The sequence below is a fragment of the Haemorhous mexicanus genome, chromosome 9 (genome assembly GCF_027477595.1).
Source record: "Haemorhous mexicanus isolate bHaeMex1 chromosome 9, bHaeMex1.pri, whole genome shotgun sequence".
NCBI classification, from domain to species: domain Eukaryota; kingdom Metazoa; phylum Chordata; class Aves; order Passeriformes; family Fringillidae; genus Haemorhous; species Haemorhous mexicanus.
In genome coordinates, this window is record NC_082349.1 from 24,236,407 (window position 1) to 24,256,997 (window position 20,591).

At 44.6% G+C, this 20,591-nt stretch overlaps 1 protein-coding gene across 1 annotated transcript in view; it reads left to right on the forward strand.

The window, feature by feature from the left end:
- The window catches only part of C9H1orf21 (chromosome 9 C1orf21 homolog), a 103,849-nt gene that overhangs the window by 30,668 nt on the left and 52,590 nt on the right, over positions 1–20,591 (forward strand). The window contains exon 2 of the mRNA XM_059854541.1: positions 13,672–13,877. Within this exon, the coding sequence (XP_059710524.1) occupies positions 13,784–13,877 (94 nt within the window). The 5' untranslated portion in view covers positions 13,672–13,783. The remainder of the gene's footprint in view (positions 1–13,671; positions 13,878–20,591) is intronic.

Here is a 20,591-nt window from a genome sequence, read left to right on the forward strand (position 1 = left end):
GTGCTGATCCAGTCTGCATTCCCAAGGTTTCTGCTGCTTTATTTCTTCACTGGGTAGCTGCTGATTCCTGTTATTTTTGCCCTGCATCCACAACTGGCACAGGGTGATTTAGCCCATCAAAAACCGTCTGAGTAATGTGACTCAGGTCAGCCGAGGACCTTGGAGAAAACAAAGTTTCTATGTTTAATTCCTTTATCTTTTCAACTTCTTTCATCCAACTGGCTGTCAGAATAAGAGAGTTGCTAAGCAACTTATTCCCTTCTTCCCATGGCATTTCTGTCCTCCCCTGGTGTTTTGGTGGACTTCAGAGGGTCTGTGCTATCTCAGTAAGCAGTCACTTCCCATCATCCCACTGGGAGGGGGCAGGATGATACTGGTGCAAAACAAAGCTGATTTCACTAAATTCCTTATCAGAACTGCTTCTCAAGCTGCTTGGATTCCTGGTGAGCTCCTGTGGCAGGTCTCCAGCCAAGCCCTGGGTCTGGCTGTGTTGAAAAAGCCCTTCCAGGGGTGGTGGTGGTGCTGTCATACATAGGGAGGGCTCAGGTGTTACCACACAGCAAAGGAAGGAGATGAGGGAGTGGTGCATTACAGAAAGCTGCCTATCAGAAAGCAAAGTGAAATTATTTCTGGCAGAATGTCCTGAATATTTTTTATTTTTGGTTTTAAACAGCATTTTTTGTAAACCTGAGCACTTAGACTTTGTTTCTCTTTTAGCCATCGGGAAGTGAGGGGGAAAAAAATAAGGAAAAATAAAATTTTTAGTTTTTATTTTAGCATCTTTTAAAACCTGTCATAGAATCCTAGAATAGTTTGGGTTGGGAGGGATCCCATTGCATTCTACCCACTGCCATGGGAGGGACATCTTTTACTAGCCCAAGTTGTTCCAAGCCCTGTCCAGCCTGGCCTTGAGCAGAAACTGGTTGTTCTTGATGAACCAGAGACAGTGTTTCTGTCCTTGCTGTTTTTTAGCTTCAAGCTCTCACTATGACATTCTGGATTTAATCTTTGGAGTTGAGGATCTCAACTTCACCTGGATGCAGTAAGGGCTTTTTATGAGCACTGACATATGTATTAAATGATTCACTGGAGATGAGAAAATAGTGGCTCTCTGTCATGTGATTTTTAATTATAAAACATGAAACTGAAGAGAAACAAAGTCAAGAGAGAAGAATCCAGTTATTATTTCTGGGGTGGATGCTTCTGTGCTGTTGCTGTGTTGAGGATGTGTTTTGCAGTGGGATAAAGGCACCTTTAAATAGTCTGTTTAAAATATCATTGCTCAGCTACAGTATTATAATTCAGTTGCACAGAACTTGCTTATGACATGGGGATGGAAAAATACAGTAAGAGTGAGAAGGATTTATGGTGTTTTGGTGCATATTGCTCTGGACGCTGATTTTCCTGAGCCTGGGCTTATCAGTTGTCTGGCAGTGGATGATTTACAGGTGCTATAAATGGCATTTCCAGTTGTGTTGTTTTGAGTTAAGGGCTGTTCCAGGGAACTGGACTCACTTAAATGGTTTTTCTTGCAAGTAACATTGAATCAGCTTCCAGCTACGGGCTCCTTGTGCAGCCGTGACCATCCCAGCCTGGCTTTGGGAGGGAGGTGCTCAGGCTGCAGGACCTTGCTCATTGCACTATTGGCTCTCCCATTTTCCTTTTTTCCCCCCCTCCTCCTTCTTTTTACTATCCAAGTCAATGTTTTTGGAATTTAGTCTCAGTATTGCTTTCCTAACATAATAAAAGTGGATCTAAGAGAGCCAGCCTGATTCAGCCTTCATAAACTTACCTCTGTTTCTAATTTTAAAAAGGAATCCTGCTCACACTTGACCCTACAAGAAGGAGAGAAAGCCCATAAAGGGCTTGCAGAATTGACTCTCAGGAGAGCAGCTGCTGTTTTCATGTGCACAAAGCTAAATGTGGAGTGAAGGGGCCTTTGAGCTCCACAGTGTCCAGCTGCTGGGTGGCTGGCTGCCTTTTAACAGCTGTGTCCAAGTGTCTCTGTCACAGGGAATCACAGACCCTGGACAGTTCAGTGATTCTGCTGGACCTGCAGAGCTGGATTTGGAGACCTCAGGTTACTGCTGTTAGTCCTTGCTGGACACAAGGAGGCAATTAACAACAAAACAAAAGAAGGAACAAAATGTAAAAGGAATTTAAATTAATAAATGTGACAGGGTTAAAAAAAACTTCAGAGTCAAGTCCCTGGGGAAGATCATAAAACCTTGACAACCTTTTTGAGAGGCTTTTAAAATAGTTGAGCTGATGCTGTGCTACTGAATCACAAAATCCCAGAACAGTTTGTATTGGAAAGGACCTTAAAGCTCATCTCATTCCATGCCCTGCCGTGTGCAGGGACACCTTCCACTAGACCAGGTTGGTCAGAACCCCATCCAGCCTGGCCTTGGACACTTGATTATGAGCACCTTTGAAATGTGATGGTTTTCTGTCCAAATAATCAGCAGGCCAAAGTTCATAAAGTTTGAAGGCTGTTGGAGGTGAATTCTTTATGGCTGTGTGGGTAGTTCACAGAGGTTCATGTTCCTTGGCCCCTTACCTAGTGACATTATGTAATAACTGACATTACAGAATAACTAATTGAATTGGAAAAGCAGCTGTATTTGAACATTTGAATAATAAAGTAATTGTAAGGAGAATCCTTGTGAGCAGAAGGAGAAGGACTCAATTCCCAGAGGGGCAGCTCAGTTGATCCCCATGAAAAAGGAGATCTGCTTGGAGCACAGTGGAAGAACTTGGGAAATGCTTTTGAGACAGTGTTGTCCTCGAGATGATGAAAGCAGTATGGTGGGTGAGATTTCCACTGGCCTGTGGATGTTGTCCTCTGCTGTTAGGGGTGAGTGAGGGTCCCAGTGTGGGCCAGCCTGGGGGATGTATTTACACTCTCAGGGCCAGTTCCTGCTCTGTCCCTCCTCAAGCCAAACACACTGTGCACTCACGTTGTCCTTGCTTTTCAAAGTTGCCTCAGTCTTTTGCAATCCATATTTCTCATTTCTTCAGGGGCATTGTATAATTTTGTCCCACTCTCACAGTGTTGCACTGACTCTTCTCCCCATCAGTTTTCCCTGCATGAGAAAACTGCAGGAGCATCTGCAGAGCTTCAGCGTGTTTGGATGCCTGCTCTGGCCTATTTTGACCAGGGTTTTCCACATGAATTATGATCCTGTAGCCATTTGTATTGTTCTGACACTACAATTCTTAAAAAAAATCCTATTACATTTCAATTCCTACTGATTGTATTCAATGGTCTTTGGAAGCCTTTTCAATTATTTATAATACATTTTTTCTCCACTCTTACAGCTGAGCAGAATTTGTATTTTTTCCCTGCTCTGTATGGGTTTTCTCCTTGCTTTGACTGCTGTGAGGCTCTTTCCAGCTGGGCTTTTCCCCTCCTCCTATTCATGTGTTGATTTGGCAGGAAAATGCCACCGTGGTCTGGCCCCAGCGTGGCTGTGAGGGGGCGTGGGAGAACGCTCCATTTGTCCTGTTCTTTCGGGATTGTTTCCTCCAGCCTGCCCCTGCTCAGGGACAGACCTTTCACAACTGCAGGACCACCAGCCAGCAGCTCATCTCCCTGCATCCAGGAGCTTCCCAATCCCACAGCTGGACTGACAGGGGACCCTCTGCTCCTTCCTTCCTCAGTGGGTTACACTCTGTGTGCTGCCTAAAGGGAGTTGGAAGCAGGACCCAGAATAGTTTTGGGTGGTTCCTGGTTGCCAGGTCAGCTCCAGTTTCAGTTTTTGGTGGTGAACAACACAGATAAGTTTATACCCTTCACTGTTCCTGCAGAGATGTGAAGGTACACACACACTTTGCAAGGATGACTTATGTAATGCCTTCCTTTAATGCAGTCCCTGCATCCATGCTGTGCATGCAGGAAGCTCTGGCATGGTGTTTGCATGCATTGGGGCTGAATCTGACTCAATATCTAATTAATATCTAGTGGACCTTTCTAAAAAGATGCTTCTTAAACCTCTTTATGTACCAAAATTGCTTCATCATTACTATTCTGCATGGTATTTGGTTTCAATAAATTCAAGTGGTATCCAGGAAAAATTTACACTATCAAACAGAAAGTTGTGCTTTATACACAGTTGGTTTTAAATGGTGGTTTTTGAGTTCAAACAGGTGCTTAGATTGTGGCTCAAAGCTGAAGGGCACTGTGCAGGTGAGTGAAATGCAGAAGAAGGCCCTGCTCCCTCTACACAGAAAATTATCATGGTCACTTTTGGGAAATGTAACATGAAGTCAAAATACAGAAACAGGATGCTACCAGCTGGAATAAGATGTAGGTAGTTAAAAAAAAAGACAGAAGCTGGTTTCTGTGTTTTAAATGCTTGTGAGGGCTGTTGCTGTCTTGGCTGCTCCTTGTCATCAGTGGGAGGAGAGATCTGCAGCCCTCCCTGCTCCTGTGCCACTGATCCAGTTCTGCCCTGCCTGGTTGTGCTTGAGTTATAACTCTGTTAACAAGAACTGAAAACACTGCAATTGGTTTTGGCTAGTCTGCTGCTCATTTAATTATGCCATAGGCTGAAACATGGTTTAGATGTTATTTTGTGAACATCTAGGCTTGGTTATGGATGTATCCATTCAGCATCTCACCGTGGAACAGTAACTAATGATGTTCTAAGACTTTTTTTAAAATTTAAAAAAAAGAAAAAACGGAGAAGGTCACTTCCCAAAGCTGGGACTGGAGTAAACTCCTAAATCTGTGTTAAGGAAATGTTTTTGCCTCTCTGAGGGATGTCCAGAAGCTCCAGTGCCTGAGTACTGCATGGGGGGTGGGATGAAAATAGGGAATGGATCACAATAGGTTTTACAGGAGCAGAACCTGGTTCCTCTCTCACCTGTGTTTTTCCAGCTCCCTGTTCTGGGCTGGAGCTTCCTGAAGCTCTGCTGCTCCCAGAGCAGCTTTCTCAGTTCCCCTCCCAGCTGGGGATTCTCAGGGACAACCTGTGGGATAGGGTGTGAGATTGAATAGCATAGAGCTCTTGGATCAAACCATACAAGCACAAACATTCAGGCACTGTGGCCTTCAGCACCAAAAATCCTGTGTTCTCCTCCTTGATGCTGAGGAGTCATCTTGCAAAGCAGGAGGGAGCAGTCACTAGTGTCATTTTGGGAATGCAGATTGCTGTGTGCATTCCTTTCATTCCTGCTCATGCCATTTCCACGGGACTACAGTTAGGAAATCATTAAAAAAAAACCAAAAAACACAGTAGAAATACTGTGCAGTTGTTCAGAAGAGCTAAGAGTGAAGTGAGCTGCTTTGTTAGCTCTTATCCTGAATTTTACCTGCTGATTTTTAGCAAGATTGCAGCTGCTGGTTGAGCCGTGGAGGCAGACGTGCATGGAATGGGTGCCTGTGCTGGGATCCTCAGCAGCCTGGATGAGTCACCTCCTGGGGCTTTGAGCAGCATCTCTGCACTTATTCTGTCATTTAAGTGTTACCGGGTTAGTGAAGAAAGATTTCTTATTTCTCTAGCTCATCTGCCAGCAGAGGAGGCCCCTTGATGCTGCTCCATCCCCTAACTGCACAGCAGCAGTAGCAGCAGTTATGCATATGGCAAATGTTTCCTTGCTGACACATCAGCAGCAGGTCCCCAGCATCTCAGCCCCTTGGCTTCTGCAGAGCTCAGTTGTTCTGTGTTCTGTTTATCCTCAGTGGCACATAAAGTAGCTCCTGCTGCAGCTCTTTGGATTAAAAAATGCCTTGGAAGTGAGGTGGGGGGTGGGTTGTGGGCTCTGAGTGGGTGCAGAGACATCCAGGGACATCCAGCCACCCCTCTCCAGCTGCAGCTGCTTTCCTCTTCCTCTGTGGGCAGGAATTTGGCCCAGACATGCTGTTTGGCCAAGCTTACCAGCATGCATGGAAAGCTCTCCAGGTGGAAGCTAGAAGCTCACAGCATAACTGGAGAGTGTATATTCAGGGCAGAGTCAAAGCAGTTTTGTGAGGTGGGGTAATTCTGTGCTGGATTTTTGAGCAGAGAGGTGACTTGCCTCTGTGTATGAATTCATCATTCATTGATGGAGCTGGAGATGGAGGGAGATGCCAGGGCCTCTCATCACATTTGTGAACATTTTAAAGAATTTTCTAGGGAATAACCAGTCAGCTGACTGTGGGGTTTTTGTTACAGAGCTGTTATGGTAAATCAGTGGGTCTGAAAGGAGGTGAGACCCTGCAAATGGGCAATTGCAGATAATTGCATTAGGACCCATCTCAGAGTGGTTATTTCTGCCTTCACAGTGGCACACAGGAAAGATTAAGAAGTAGTTTGGGAAGGAAATCAAAGTGTGAAACAAGAAAAAATGAAGATTAGACAATCAAATATTAAGACAAGGCTTAAATTCCAGATCTTTGCTGCTACACTAGTGGGTGGTATGAGGTCCTTGATGCTTTTCCTGTTGAAATAAAGAAGTATGTGCTTCACATCTTTAGGAGAGACTCGTTAACCCACTGCTTTTTGTGGGAGAGGGGCAGTCCTTAAAAGAGCTCAGTTCCAGGCCAGAGTCAGTGTTGACATTTGGAGATTGATCCCTCAGCCCTGGTGGGAAGATGAGAGGAACTCAGGAGAACAAGGCTGTTTTTTCAGTGTGATAATTATCCCTCAAGGTTTTCCTCCAAAGCAGCAGGGAGGGTCTTGTTGATGAAGTGGCTGCAGCTTCTACATCAATTATTTTAGTGTGATTTGACATGATGGTGGTGACTGCCTGGATGCAATGGTTGCATCTTTAAATTGTTTTATTAAGGCAGAGCAAGGGGAGTGAGTCTTCAAGAGGGAGATGATGCTCAGACCTGTGCTTAGAGCGTGCTAAATATTGCATAAATCTCTGTTCCTGTACCTCAGGGCCTTTTACTGTGTCCTGCTCAGTAAAGCATCTTACTCTTAAACCATGAAGACAGAAATAAAATGAAATGGGAGAGCTTATTGCTTGCTTTTTTTATACTTTAGAGGTGCTTGAGCTACCTTCCCATTACAGTAAATGCTGGAGATTATTCTTAGGTACACGAGAAAGTCATGCACTGAAAATGGAACCTGGCTTTTCTGTGGTCCTGCCTGGTCCCTCACATCACATCAGCCCAGGGTGCCAGCACCAGCAATGCATTTCCAAAATCCCTTTGGAAATAAATCACAAAACAATTTTTGTTTCATGACAATGGAATTTCAGGAAGTGACCTCAGGCCACTTCAAGTCAGTGGAAAGATCTTGATGCTTTTAATCAGATCCCTTGTGGTGGTTGCTGATGGGTTTTTAGTTATCTGGTGTTGACTGTAGCCTTTTTTAGTGGGGGTTTGATGGGATATTGGGAAAGAATTCCTCCCTGAGAGGGTGGTGAGGCCCTGGCACAGGGTGCCCAGAGAAGCTGTGGCTGCCCCTGGATCCCTGGCAGTGTCCAAGGCCAGGCTGGATGGGGCTTGGAGCAACCTGGGACAGTGGGAGGTGTCCCTGCCCATGGCAGGGATGAGATGGAATGGACTTTAAGGTCACTTCTCACCCAAACCATTCCAAGGTTCTGTGAACATCTCTCTGCCATGTCCTTCTAACAAGCACAGCAATCTCTGCTGCAGAGGCAGGAGATATTTAGTGTTCTCTGCATATTGTCATGTAGTCTTATTTTTTAATGAAAAGTTCTTGTTTTTCCTGAAGATACTGAGGGTAAATGTCCTGAATCTTTGGAAATCTGGTTGAGTAGTACCTGCTTCTGTGTTAAAGGCAAGCTTTGGTACTGCTGCTGGTTTGGGAGAGGTTGTGCAGATGAAATATGTTTGAGAAGTTTGGGTTCTCACCTGAAACAGGCCATCTTTGTGTGCAAATGAAAACAAATATTATACAGTGTTGCCAGCCAATTGAATCTCATCTATCTTCAAAATTTTGTCTATTAATTCTCACAGAGGGGGGGAAGTTATTAAATATTAAAACTGCATTCTGTAATGGAGGTGGTAATCTTTGTATCACTACTCCTAAAGTATTTGAGGGTAAAAGAAATTCAGAATGAAATGTAATTAATTTTCTTTGGAAAAATGGTAAGTTGTATGACTGACATCTCATGTGCTGCTGGGCTTTTCACACTGATTTTACTTTAACTTCCCCCTGTGTGGATGACGAGGATGATTGCAATGCAATTCCCTTTCCATATTTGCATTTTACTCCATGATGTTTGAAATCTTTTTCCATGGATTTATTGGTGGTGTTTCTCCTTAAGAGTCTGAGCAAGGAGAAGATGCTCCCAGGAAGTATCATGGTGCTGTTGAGAGCTTTTCTATTTGGAAATCACTTGTTGCTTTAATATATCAAAACCCCATGTACTGGATCAGCAGAAATCATGATTGCAAGCAAAAGAAAATAAGATCAGCAAATTTTGCAGATGAAAAAGGTGATCTAAGCCTCAGCAGAGCAAAGGCTGTCCTCTGTTAAGCTGATGATGTGAATTAGTAGAATTAATTCAAACCAGGCTCTCCCTGCTGAGAAAACAAACCAGCTAGATGATCTTCTCTGTAATGCTGGGTGGTTTTAGCTGTCAAGTTGCAGCATCCCTGTTTTCTCTTGGAAAAGGGATTGGTGCTGAGTGCAGCTTCCCAGGGAGGACACAGGGCAGCCCTCTGGCCTGGGCAGCTGGGCTGGTTTGGTGTGTTTCCCTGTGCTCCTGGCTTTCCAGCCTGGAGCTGATTCCCTCCCTTCCAGGCAGTCGCTGCTCTGCTCACCTGCCCCTCTGGGACAGCCTGCTTCCAGCAGGAGCTGGAATTGCAGTCAGCACAGGACTTGAGCATGCAAACCATTCACAGAAGGGCAGAAAATGCTGCATTTCCTGGCTGTTTGTACCAGTGGCTGAGGGCAGCATGTTCTGTCTGTGGCTCCCAAGGAACAGAAGTCACCACTCACTTTGGCTTTTCTTTTCCCCCTAGAGCCACTGGAAGATGTTGCTCCAGAGTGTTTGCACCACTCATTCTGCTGTTCATTTAGCCCTGCTTATTTAGCAAGTCAGTGGGTTAGTTTTCAATATAACTGCACTATTCATGCCAATTTGAATAGTTTGAAGAAGGAGAAAAAGACCTTATATGAACTTTTTTTTAAAATAATTTTTTCCTTCCCTCCTTCCTTAGGCCATTGGTGCACTTCAAAGGCAAAAGTGATATCTTTTTGGTTCCAAAAATGCCTCTTGGCTGTTGAATAAAACCCAAAAAGTCATCTTTTGTGGTGGAGGGTAGCTGAGAAAGAGAGATGTTGCAGTGGAGAAGTCCCAGGGGTGCTAACTACCAGCACCCCTTGTGCAGGACAAATTCAGAATTCATTTCTGCTTTCTTCTTCTTGGGAAAAAAAATGAAATGGAAACCAAACAGGACTGTTTCTTATAGGAGATAAATGTAATGAGTAGCAGTGAGTTAAATCCTCAAGTTCTGCCTGGAACAGGTTGTTTCATAGGTGGCTTTTGTAGCTTGGGGGTTTTTCATGGTTGCATGAAACTTGTTGCTTTGATCTCTTGAGCATTGTGAAATTTTAACCTGATTTCCTGTGTGGTCAGCACGGAAAGAAACTTGTGGATGTACCTGCAGCCTGAAGATGATGCAAGCTCAGTTATCTCAATGCAATAAAGATGAAAAGAAATACACCTGTTGTAATAGAAGAATTAACATGCATTTGTTGTAAATCACTGGAAGTCCTCCATTTGTATGAAGCGTTTGTGGAAGCAAAATGTGTTTTGTCAAGGATGCAGCCTTTGGCCATCAGAAATAAGAGGTGAGGGTGTAATGAGTGGATTAATGAAGTGTTGAAAGAGCTGGTAAAAGAAAAAACACATCATAGGCATTGCTCAGAAGAAAGAAGAAAGGAATTGCTGAAGGTTTCCAAAGGTACTCTCTATTCTGAGAGTTGAGCTCCCCCATTTTTAGCTCAGAAGAAACCTGGGGTACAAAGCACAGCATCTGAGAGTGCCTCTAGTCTTCTTCTGACCCACGTGTAAGATGTTAATCCTCAACCTGCTGCATTTCATTTGGGGGTGGTGTAGACACTTTTGATCTGCCTGAGAGATTTTTCTCACCAGCGTTTTGCAGATTGGAGCCTGCAAATTGCCTCTCAAATCTTGATAATTAGTGATGGTGGGTGGTGAACATGAACTGCAAATGGTTTGAGGTTTTCTTTTTATTTTTGGCTTCTGAAAATCTGTGTGCCCCCAAAATGCTGTGGAAGACAAAAGGGAAGATTACATGTGTGCAGAAGTGGGGGAAGAGGAGGAGGAACGGATGTGTTGTTCTGCTGCCCTGTGAAGTGCTGTGTTTCACATCCCCAAAGCTTTGCCAGGCATCCCGCTGAGTGACGACCAGCACCTCTCTTCTGAGTGATTCCCAGAGTTCATTCCTGAGGACTCTGGTCCTCAGGCAGGGGAGGTTTCCCAAGGCTCGGGAGCATCCTGCTGCTGTGTACTGTGGATTTCATCTCCTGTGAAATTAATGCTGCTTTCCTCCCACTCTGTTCTTGGTATTAAATGCTCTGCTGTCTCTGGGTTGTGTTTAGTTACCTGTGTCTCACAGCACTATGTTAGCAGCAGTCCAAGGAACATGCCTGGAAGTGTGTGTTAGACTCACCTTGGAGGTCATTTTTCAGTAGCTTTCTCAGCCCAGTTTATTGGCACCAGGAGAAGTCTGCCTCCATAACCCAACTATTAATTGTATGGCTTTTTCAGGTGCTGCTGTGATTGCTGTTCTTTAATGTAAAAGGTGAAACTTCCAGATCTTGTATCCCCATCTGTTTTCTTTAATCACAGTATGCCTTCAAAATGCCTGACCATATTTTTAGAGGTTGATGTGTGCTACCAAAATGCTGCAGGAAAGATTTGACAGTAGATATTTTTCCTTTTCTCCCCCAAAGAGCTTTATCCTTCTGCATTCCTCTTCTGTATTTCCTTGTTCCTGATTGTTCATGCAGCTCAGTGGTCCTGGGACCATCACCATCCTGAGCACTAATCAATAATTACGTATTTTGCAGTTTGTTGTGCTGCATGCTGGCTGTATAAGGATTCATAAAAAATCTTCTTCCTAAACCCAGCCCACTGCTCCTCTGGGAAATACATTTGGGTTTTATTACTAAGCAGCTGTTTTCCCTTTTGTAAACGGTCCCTGCTGAGAGGCAGAAAAGGAAACAGGAAAAATAATTGAATATGGCAGGAGCATAATTCATTCAACAGGTACCTCTGTGCCTGCAGTTCTGCTGCTCAGAGAGGCTGAGCTGTGGTGGGCAGTAGTTCCCCCATGACAGCCTCCTGCCCAGGTCTCACCCAAACACCTTCTCACCCAAACACCTCCACATCCTTTCCAGGGTTACATCGAGCCTTCCCTTGCTCCTTTTCCTAAAGTTGGCCACACCCTTTGCCCTGGAATAACACCACTGGTTGTATTTGAAACCAGAAATCAGTTGGTCAGTCAGACAACCAGACTCTGTTGTTTATGTTTACCCCCTCACTTGTTTCAGCTGGTCCATTAGAAGCTCTTGTCTTTAACCAAATTTATGTCCTCTGGGAAGATAAGTCCCTGTTTCATTTCCAGTCCAGGTAGCAGTTCCCTCTCCCAGTCTGTTGTTTCTCCTCCATCTCCCACACCCCTGTGTCTTTACCTATCTCCAAGCACAGCCTGGCTGATGCTTTAAATCCCTTTGGATCCTTGTTTCCCCCCAACAGTGGGATGAAGACCTTAGTGCAGGCTGCCAGTTGGACCCAGGAGAGGATGAAGTGTCAGCTGTGACCCTCCCTGAGCTGCAAAAACTGAGGAGCTCCCCTGGCTTTATAATGACTTTTCCTGTAAAATCTAGGTTTTCAGGGATGGGGGGAAGTTATGTAACCATATAGGGTTAAAAAATAGTTCCAGAGGGGTGTGCTCACTCCCTTCCACTAACAGCAACAATGCCTGGTGTTAGTTGCCCAAAACATTGGCTGCCCCTGGATCCCTGGAAGTGTCCAAGGCCAGGTTGGATGGGGCTTGGAGCAGCGTGGGCTAGAGGATGGTGTCCCTGCCCATGGCAGAGGTTGCAATGAGATGAACCTAAAGTCCCTCCCAACCCTGATTTTTCTGTGATCCTATAACATCCAGTGCTTTGGGGTGAGTAATTAGCTTTGTCCAAGGGGGAAGAGAAACCTTGGGCAATGAGAAATTCAGGCTCAGGTATGCCTGTATAAGAAAAGGAAAAAAGGAGCACAGCATGCAGGGGGATGTATGAATAAAACTAGAGAGGGGTGGCTGCTGGGAGCAGGGGTTAGCAGATACACACTGTGTGTTCTGGAATGCCCTTGCCAAGTGGAGGAGAAGCACTGCTCTGTTGCTCTGTGCAGAGAAGGGGGAAGCTGGCTGTGAGTAGGAGTTAGAGGTGGTTCTGCATCCAGAGTCCTTCCCCTTGCTTGCTGAAAGCCAGGGTCTGCTAAATGGAATCACTCTGAGCCTGGCTGCCACATCCTCATGTCTGTGGCTTTGGGGATGGGCAGGAAAATCCCTGCAGAGGCAGGAGCAGAACCCTCCTAGACCAAGTGCTGGTATGTCACTGAGCTGCCCAGTGCTGAGTGCTCAGGGGAAGGAAAGTCACCATTTCCCTTGGGATTACACATTTCTGCTGGAATGGATACTGCTGTGTCATAGAATACTTGGGGTCCTGTGGGAAGGAGACCTTAAAGGGACCTTAAAGATCATCTTGCTCCAGCTCTCCCTAGGTAAGAGCATTTGTGTGATGTTGCACATGAACTTGTGGTCAGCATGGAGCAAAATGATCCACAGCCTTGTAAAGTACATGCTCAGAAGAAATGAGTTAAGAAATGGCATGTATGATCTTATGCTACAGCTCAGCTAAAAACCTTGGCAAAAGGAGGGAGAGTTTCTTGCTTTTCTTCTGAAAAGTTTGGCTGGTGGAAAGGCAAACCAGGTCATCTCACCAAACTTTGAGGTAGCTTTTGTTCCAGTGCAGAACCATTTAGCAATAAACAGTTCATTAATTTGAATTTCTTTTTAACCTAAAATATTACAGTTCTGGATTAGATTTTTCTTTTCCCTTTTGTTTTATGTGACATCTGGACTGTTCAGGGAGTGTTATTCCATCTTAAAATGGGGGTGGTTGTCTTTTTGAGCGATGGAGGTTTTATGGATTGAGTAGAATAATGAACACGCGGAGAAAAGATAATACAGCTGACTATCGCCTTTCACATCTGGGAACATAAGATCTTTAATTGATTTAGAGGGGTTATTTTGTCCCAACACTTGCAATTAGCAGCTCTTAGTCAGTAAAATGCTTTTAAGAAATCTGGCTCGATGGGTAGATTGGTAAAAGGAGCAGGAGGAGCAGATATTGATGGTTTCTTATCTCCTCTCCCAAAACCCTCTGTGTTCTGTGAGAATTGCTGTCTGGGTGGGAAACAGAGCTGCATGTTGCTTTCTTCAAGCCACGAATTAAAGAATCAGGCTGGAAGAGGCTTTGAGTTCAACTGCTCTGTCCCAGGGAAGGGTGGAGCACCTTTTTCATGACCTGAGTGTACCGGGAATTTGGTTTTAGCAGCCTCAGGCCGTGGAGGCTGTGCCCTTGTGCTCCTCCTGACAAACTCCACTTTTTATCTCCTCGAAGCTCACCGTGTGGAGGGTGCCTTGTGTGAATGTTTTCCTCTCTCTCTGGCCGTGTTTAGGTGGAAGGCACGCGGGAGCCGAGCGGGGAGCTGGATTATTCCTGCGAGGATGAGCGGGCGTTGCTAGAGATGATCTGTGGTTCGGTGCAGCTGGAGCTGTCTGAATGAAGCTATGGGCTGTGCCTCCGCCAAGCATGTGTCCACTGTTCAAAACGAAGAGGAAACTCAGAAGGGCAAGAACTACCAGAACGGAGATGTGTTTGGGGGTGAGTGTCGCGGGATTGTCTTTGTCCCAGCACCATGGAAGGTGTAAATGGGAGTCTTAACCTTTCACCAAACACAAAGCAAAATGCCTCTCAAAATATAACACAATGGCAGAGCAGTTGGTCCATCCAGGGGAGGGTACCATGACACTTGAAACAGAGGGGAAATCCTTAGTGAAAAAATTACATTTTAGGTGATGTACGGTACTACGCTGTCTTTACCGCCACAAGTCCGGGAATAGCACAAAGACAACAAGTTGCACAACCCCCTCATGTATTTATATATCTATATTTATATATGTATTTGTATATATATTTATATATGTATTTGTATAGATGTTTATGTATGTATTTATATATGTGTCTCTATATATGTTTATACGCCATTGGGTACCAACGTAGTTGACTCATTTCCTAAAAATATGAATTGGTAGGAAAAGTAATTCCTCACTTCTGTAAAGCAATAAAACATTAGTTCTGAAGTCCTGTGGCAAACAGGGTTTGAAGGGACAGTGGAACTAGAAACTGAGGGGTTTAGTGGTGCTGGGAATGTGGGATGAAAACATCTGGTTCACTGTGAAGACTGGTCTGTGATCCAGGTCTGTGCATCAGGAGAGTTAAAGTGATAGGAGATAAAATCATACTCAGCTTCATGGGGGGTTTTTTGCCCCAGGTTCTGTCAGTATACACAAAGGTTTTTTTAGATAAAGGGATAAATCTTTAAATACAGATTTTAAAATGTCAGGAATTATCTGAAAGACTGTTCAGAAATGAAATTTCTAGATCTGCCTGGATATCTGCCTGAAAGTTAGCTCAGCTGTGAATAAGCTGCCTTGGTACTGTTATTCTTAAAACAAGTGCCTTCATACTGAGTACACCAAATCTCCCTGGTGTTTTTTCCAGCCTGCCTGAGGGCTGCCTTGGTCTCCCAGTGGATCCCAGAGTAAGAATTCCCAGAGGTGTTACCTGAAGAGAAGGGAGTTGTTGAACTTCAGGACTGTTCAGCCCTCTTTCTTATCCCTGGGAGATGCTGAGTTTGGAACTGTGAGCTCAGTACATTGTTTTTGTTTAAAATAGGCTTTAAGTGCTGTCATAAACAGAAAATTCTGTCAGTTGCTCAGAGGAATTTCAGTTTCGATTTTAGCTTATACTTAGTGAGGGAGCAATTTTTGGCAAAATGTAAGTCTCAGTCTTTTTCTTTTTCTTTTTTTTTTTTTTTTTGGTGGTGGTTTAACCACATGCTGTGGGCCAAAGATCATAACTTTAACACAGGAAACTTAAAGTAGCTTCTGGAGTCAGAGGATCAAGAAGATTGAAGGGATTTTAAAAGGCTCCCATTTATAGAGCTGGACTGGTGTCAGCAGTATCATTTAGGTATTTTGGGATCCTTTTGAGAGCTGTCAATCGTTCTGTATTTTACTGTCAGGAGTACTACCTGCTCTTAACCATTTCCTGGCCCATGCTTTAGTTTAGGTGTGGGATTTGTCATTCCTCTTTGAGTCCGTGACTGATTCCTTCTTAGTAGAGTTGGAGTCTGACTTAACTCATTGAATGGTAGCCACAGAAGTCACATTTTCCCCTTGCTGTTGAAAGACAGCCTCTAGGTCAGGAGCTGGGTGCAGGAGGAGACTGAGCTGGAGTTTAACACATCAGCCAGTGCCACCCCCTGCCCTGAGCAAGGACACCTCCCAGTGCCCCAGGGTGCTCCAAGCCCCATCCAGCCTGGCCTTGGACACTGCTAGGGATCCAGGGGCAGCCACAGCTTCTCTGGGCACCCTGTGCCAGGGCCTGCCCACCCTGATGCTTCCTTTCTTATTTCTGGGGAGGGACAGAAGTGTCTCACCCAGCCAGTGGCCCTGAGAGTATCTGTGCTGCCTGTGGGGATTGAAAGTTCCCTGCAGTGGGAGTAGGCTGAGCTAAACCAAGGTGAGTGTAGGGAAATGAGGAGCCAGGAGGTGGGGGAGAGGGAATTAGAGGTTAGTTTTTGGGGAGGAGGCTGCAAAGTAAAGGAAGCAGAAGTGAGGTGGGGTTGGAAGGTGGCTGATGTGTCAGTAACACCCTGAGAATATCAGTGAGCATGAGCCATGCTGTGAATGGACAGGGAGCACAGGCAGTGTTGGCACCTGGGGACCAAGGTGACCTCAGGTGCCTGTGCAGAAGCAGCAGGGATGAGCCTCATGGCTGTGATGGCCACATTGCCTCAGATCTTTCACTGGGGGAGGAAGTCCTGAGGGATTTGGTGCAGCACTGAGAGGATTAAAGGAAAAGAGCAGAGTGCTGGTGCTGCCTTCCCTGGGCAGGCAGAGGGGTCTGAGGGATGTGGCTGACAGGAAATTGCCCCTAGCTCTGTGACTACACCCCACTGGGAGCAGGTCACCTTCCTTCCTCTGGCACCTGCCCCAGACAAGCTGCAGGCAGAAGGAGTCAATAGTAAGGTTTGTACTTTCCAGTTAAGCAGTGTTTGGATTTTTTTCCCCCATGAGTAGTTTTTACTTGACTGACATTGAATCCAGAGAGAATTTTCTGAGCCTCTTGGAGTGGTGCAGTTCTGCTTTGGCTCTTCCTCAGAACCTCTGGATCTTTTTTTCTGCTTTCATGATGGGATTGGTTGCATCAAGTCTATTGACTATTGGGAGATCATGGCTTCTGAGAGATTTCTCTTTTTTTTAACTTTTAAAAGTCACTGCAGGTTAAGATTGATCTCCTGTACCCTATTTCTTGCCCAGCTTTTTAACCTTTTATTTTAGCTGAGCAGACACACTGAACCAGGTGTTTGCTGTGAATTTGAAATCCTGGTGTTTAAACCAAGAAACCCATCATGAAACCCATGAATTCTGTAAGGACAAATCCTGGTAAATGAAACCAAAACACAAAAATTTCCACCCTGTCCCAAGCTGTAGGAGTCATGCTGCATTTTGCTGTAATATATATTTAAATAATTGAGTTAGCAGGCCTATCAAAGGAGATGTTCTAGAGAAGATTGAATATAATATGATTATTATGTCTGTTGGTCTCTAATGACTTTAAAATCCCTCTAATAAGGATAGTAATAATAAATCTTCATTTATTCATCATTCCACATCAAAGCTGATTTCCAGGGCAATACATAAGAACTGTAATATGTAAATACCAATGAAGAACAAAATGCCATGATAGAGCCTTGAGCATTGTTGATTTCAGCATATGTTTTAATAATATAACATCTCCTGTAGATTAATTTTATTTGTGCCTCTATAAACGATTATGGGATGTTCCGTTGAGGGGGAGGTTATTGAAGTAATTCTTTCTGTAAGAAAGTAAGTGGTAATGTGATTTGGGGAGAAAAATATATTCTAGAATGTCTTCATTAGTCAGAGAGGCTTAATCCAGATGTTTCCATGGAGCTCCTGGGTGCTTTGCAAAAGGGGGAGTGAACATGTCAGGTCAGAATTTTCTGACTAAATGGGAATGTCATGGTGGGATTTCTGTTATTAAGAGCAGCTCCAGTTGCTAAACCTGTCTAAATAAAGCTGAACCCAAAACACAATAGTTTATAAAGCAGTTTACCTCAGAACAGCTGGGAGAAGGCTAGGAAAGGAAATCTTCAGCAGTAGAGTATTATAATGAGATTGAAAAATTGATTAATGCACAGGGGCAGGCTGGATGGGGCTTGGAGCAAGCTGGGATTGTGGAAGGTGACTATGGCCTTGCCAGAGGCTCTAAGAGATGGGCTCTAAGCCCAACCCAAACCCCTCTGGGATTCTGTGATGGGATCTGATTGCTTCACAAGCTCTAGGGCAGTGTTCTTCCTCATGTTGCTTTCTTTCTCCCAGTGTGTTTTGTGGGATTGTCTCCCTTCTGTTCATCCCTGTCTTGTGACAGGTATTTCCTTCCTTGTCTCTGTCAAAGACAGCAGAACCCTGACTTAATTTGAAGTAAATGCCAAATTGCTAAAATAATTGAAACCTTTAAAATATGTCCACTCCATGCAGCAGGAGAATAACAAGGGGGAATTTGGACTGTTATGTACCTCTCCTAAATAAGCATTGTCATCTCCAAAAATAGTGTGTCCAGATCTTTTTAGAGGTTAGTTTGCTTTGAAGGCTCTTTGCTTAACAGGCCAGAAGTATCATCTTACTGAAAACTTCAGTCTTGGGATGTTGCTCAGGAAAATTCAAAATATCTCTAGGCCTAGCAAGACTGTTCAGATGTTATTAATTAACGTGAGATAACTTCTAAACCCATCTTGTTCCAGTACACAAAATGCTGGAGGTCATCTGGCCATTTGGACTGGGAAAGTTTTCAGCTAAAATTTTCAGTCAGAAAAATATCTGAGAAGTGTTTTCAGTGAATAACACCTTCCTGTTGTTACACCATTTTACCTCCTCTCCCTTCCCCTCATTTGTCAGGGGGAAACAAAATATCTAAAATTGAAAATGAGAATTTCTTCTTTCTAGAAGACAGTATGGCTGTCCTCAGTGAACTGAAGCTGTCTGGAATGCTGTAGCTTAAGCCATGGAACTTGTGTCCTGTCAAGTGTGGATGTGTGCTGGGATCAGAAGGTCTCCCTGCACCCAAACACACAGTTCCCTTTGCCTGGCAGCCTGTATTTGATGGCTGTGGTGGTTGGCTGATGAACACTCCACGAGGAACTGCTCCAGCTCACGTGGCTGTCCTGCTATCTTCTCCAGTATCAGCTCTTACTCATTCTGGGGACAGATGCACAAGGGGACCAACCCCATCCTGTGTTCTAATTCCATACTTTGAGACTGTAACTTTTTTTAAGGACATTTTCAAACATGAAAAATATTTTGGGTACAATCCCAGGCACTTGTTCTTAATCCAAGCTCCATGGAAGTGAGTGGCCTGTAGGCACCCACTCTCTGAAGACTCAGTCTCAGGGGTCTAAAACCAAATATCAGTGAGTTTCAAAGGAAAAGATTTTCATTGCTTGAATTCAGATTCTGGCTGTGCTCCTGAAAGGGAAGGTTTCATGTTGTTCATGGTTCCAGCAGCTCCTGTTGTAAAGTAGATCTTGTTCCAGTGCTTGGAAGCTGAAGAACAGCAGATGAGTGAGGGAGTGATTGCAACAGAGGGTTGAAGTGCACGAGCATCTTCCAGAACTGTACTGGACTCTTTGTTTTTTAACTGCCAGAGGGCAGGGTTAGATCAGGGATTGGGAAGGAATTCCTCCCTGTGAGGGTGGGCAGGCCCTGGCACAGGGTGTCCAGAGAAGCTGTGGCTGCCCCTGGATCCCTGGCAGTGTCCAAGGGCAGGCTGGATGGGGCTTGGAGCAACCTGGGCTAGTGGAAGGTGTCCCTGCCCATGGCAGGGGGTGGGATGGATAATCATTAAGGCCTCTTCCAACCCAACCCATTCTGTGAGTCTGTGATTCTCTTTCCTTGCTTTGTTTAGCAATTTGTTGATGGCCTGCTTCTTATCTAAGTAAACAGGGGGCAGTTCTAAACTAGTGCTTCAGGAAGTGAGAGAAAGGAATAGAACCAAACCCTACCCACCCTGGTTATATTCATGTGGGAAATGTAACAAAATTGCATGTGTTATCTGGGTTTATGATGTGTTTGTGTAACTCTGAGAACACCCTTGGTAAGTCAATAATTTACTATTTTATTACCATAAGGAAGCAACAGAGTTTAAAGAAAATCAAAACAAAACCAAACCGCACCCTCAGGTTTTGTCTAGTTATGTATTTATGATCAATACATGCAAAAAAAAAAAAGTGTTTTCCACATGAATTAAAACTCTATTTTCACATTTTATGTACCGAAGTGGCTCATCTTTATATCTCTTGGGAAAAGTGCTGCTTTTGCAGAAGAGGGAAGAGGCTGCTCTGGACTATGGGTTGGCTCTGAGTGGTAGCAAAACAAGCTCTTCCTCCCTCTCCAGCACAGAGATACAGATATATAAAGATTACAAAGAGAGCAGTCCCAGGCGTGGCAATGAACCAGATCCAGGGAATGCAGGAGACGAGGCTGAGACGGAGAGGAGAGATGGGAGAGGAGTTCCCTACAATGTGGGGCTGAGGTTCCTCCAGGAGATGGGACAAGAGGCAGGCAGACCTGCTCTGGCAGGGACTGGAGGCCCAAGTCTCAGCAGAAGCAGAGCTCCTGGATCCATGGGCAGGAGATGCAGGTGGCTCTCAAGGCTCTCAAGGTTGTGGCCTCTTAGTGCACTCAGGACTGACAGCAGCTGTCCATTAATTGTGGTCTGTATGTAGTGATAGTGGTTGAAATAGCTCTCCCTTCTCCTACTCTTTTGCCCATTTTTTTCCCCCTTGGAAGTGCAGAAATACTGATCTGGTGTTCCTTTGGGGTGACATCCAGGCCTGTGGAAAGGTTCCTCTGGGCTCCAAGAAGGTACCTTGCCTCTTTTGGCAAGATTGGTTTTCAGTGTCTATTTTCACCAAACCAGCAGAGTAGAAAACCAGTTGAGAAGTGATGGGAGAGCAGCTTTTTAGATATCTGGGTGCTGGAAAAGTATTTAGCCTGAAATGGCAGTTAGGGCAACAGTGTTTGAAGAGATTTCTCAGTGCCTATTTGAAAAAGATAATCAGAAAGACCCAAAAAGAGATGTCTTTCCTGAATGGGTAGAAGATCTTTGCCATGGAAAGGTTGCTGAGGTTTTCCTACCTGAAAGAGAGCTGGACTTAGAACAGGTATCCATAAATGAGACAGCCCTTGCACTCTATAGTGACCTTCTTCTGGTGGTTAATCTTCTTGG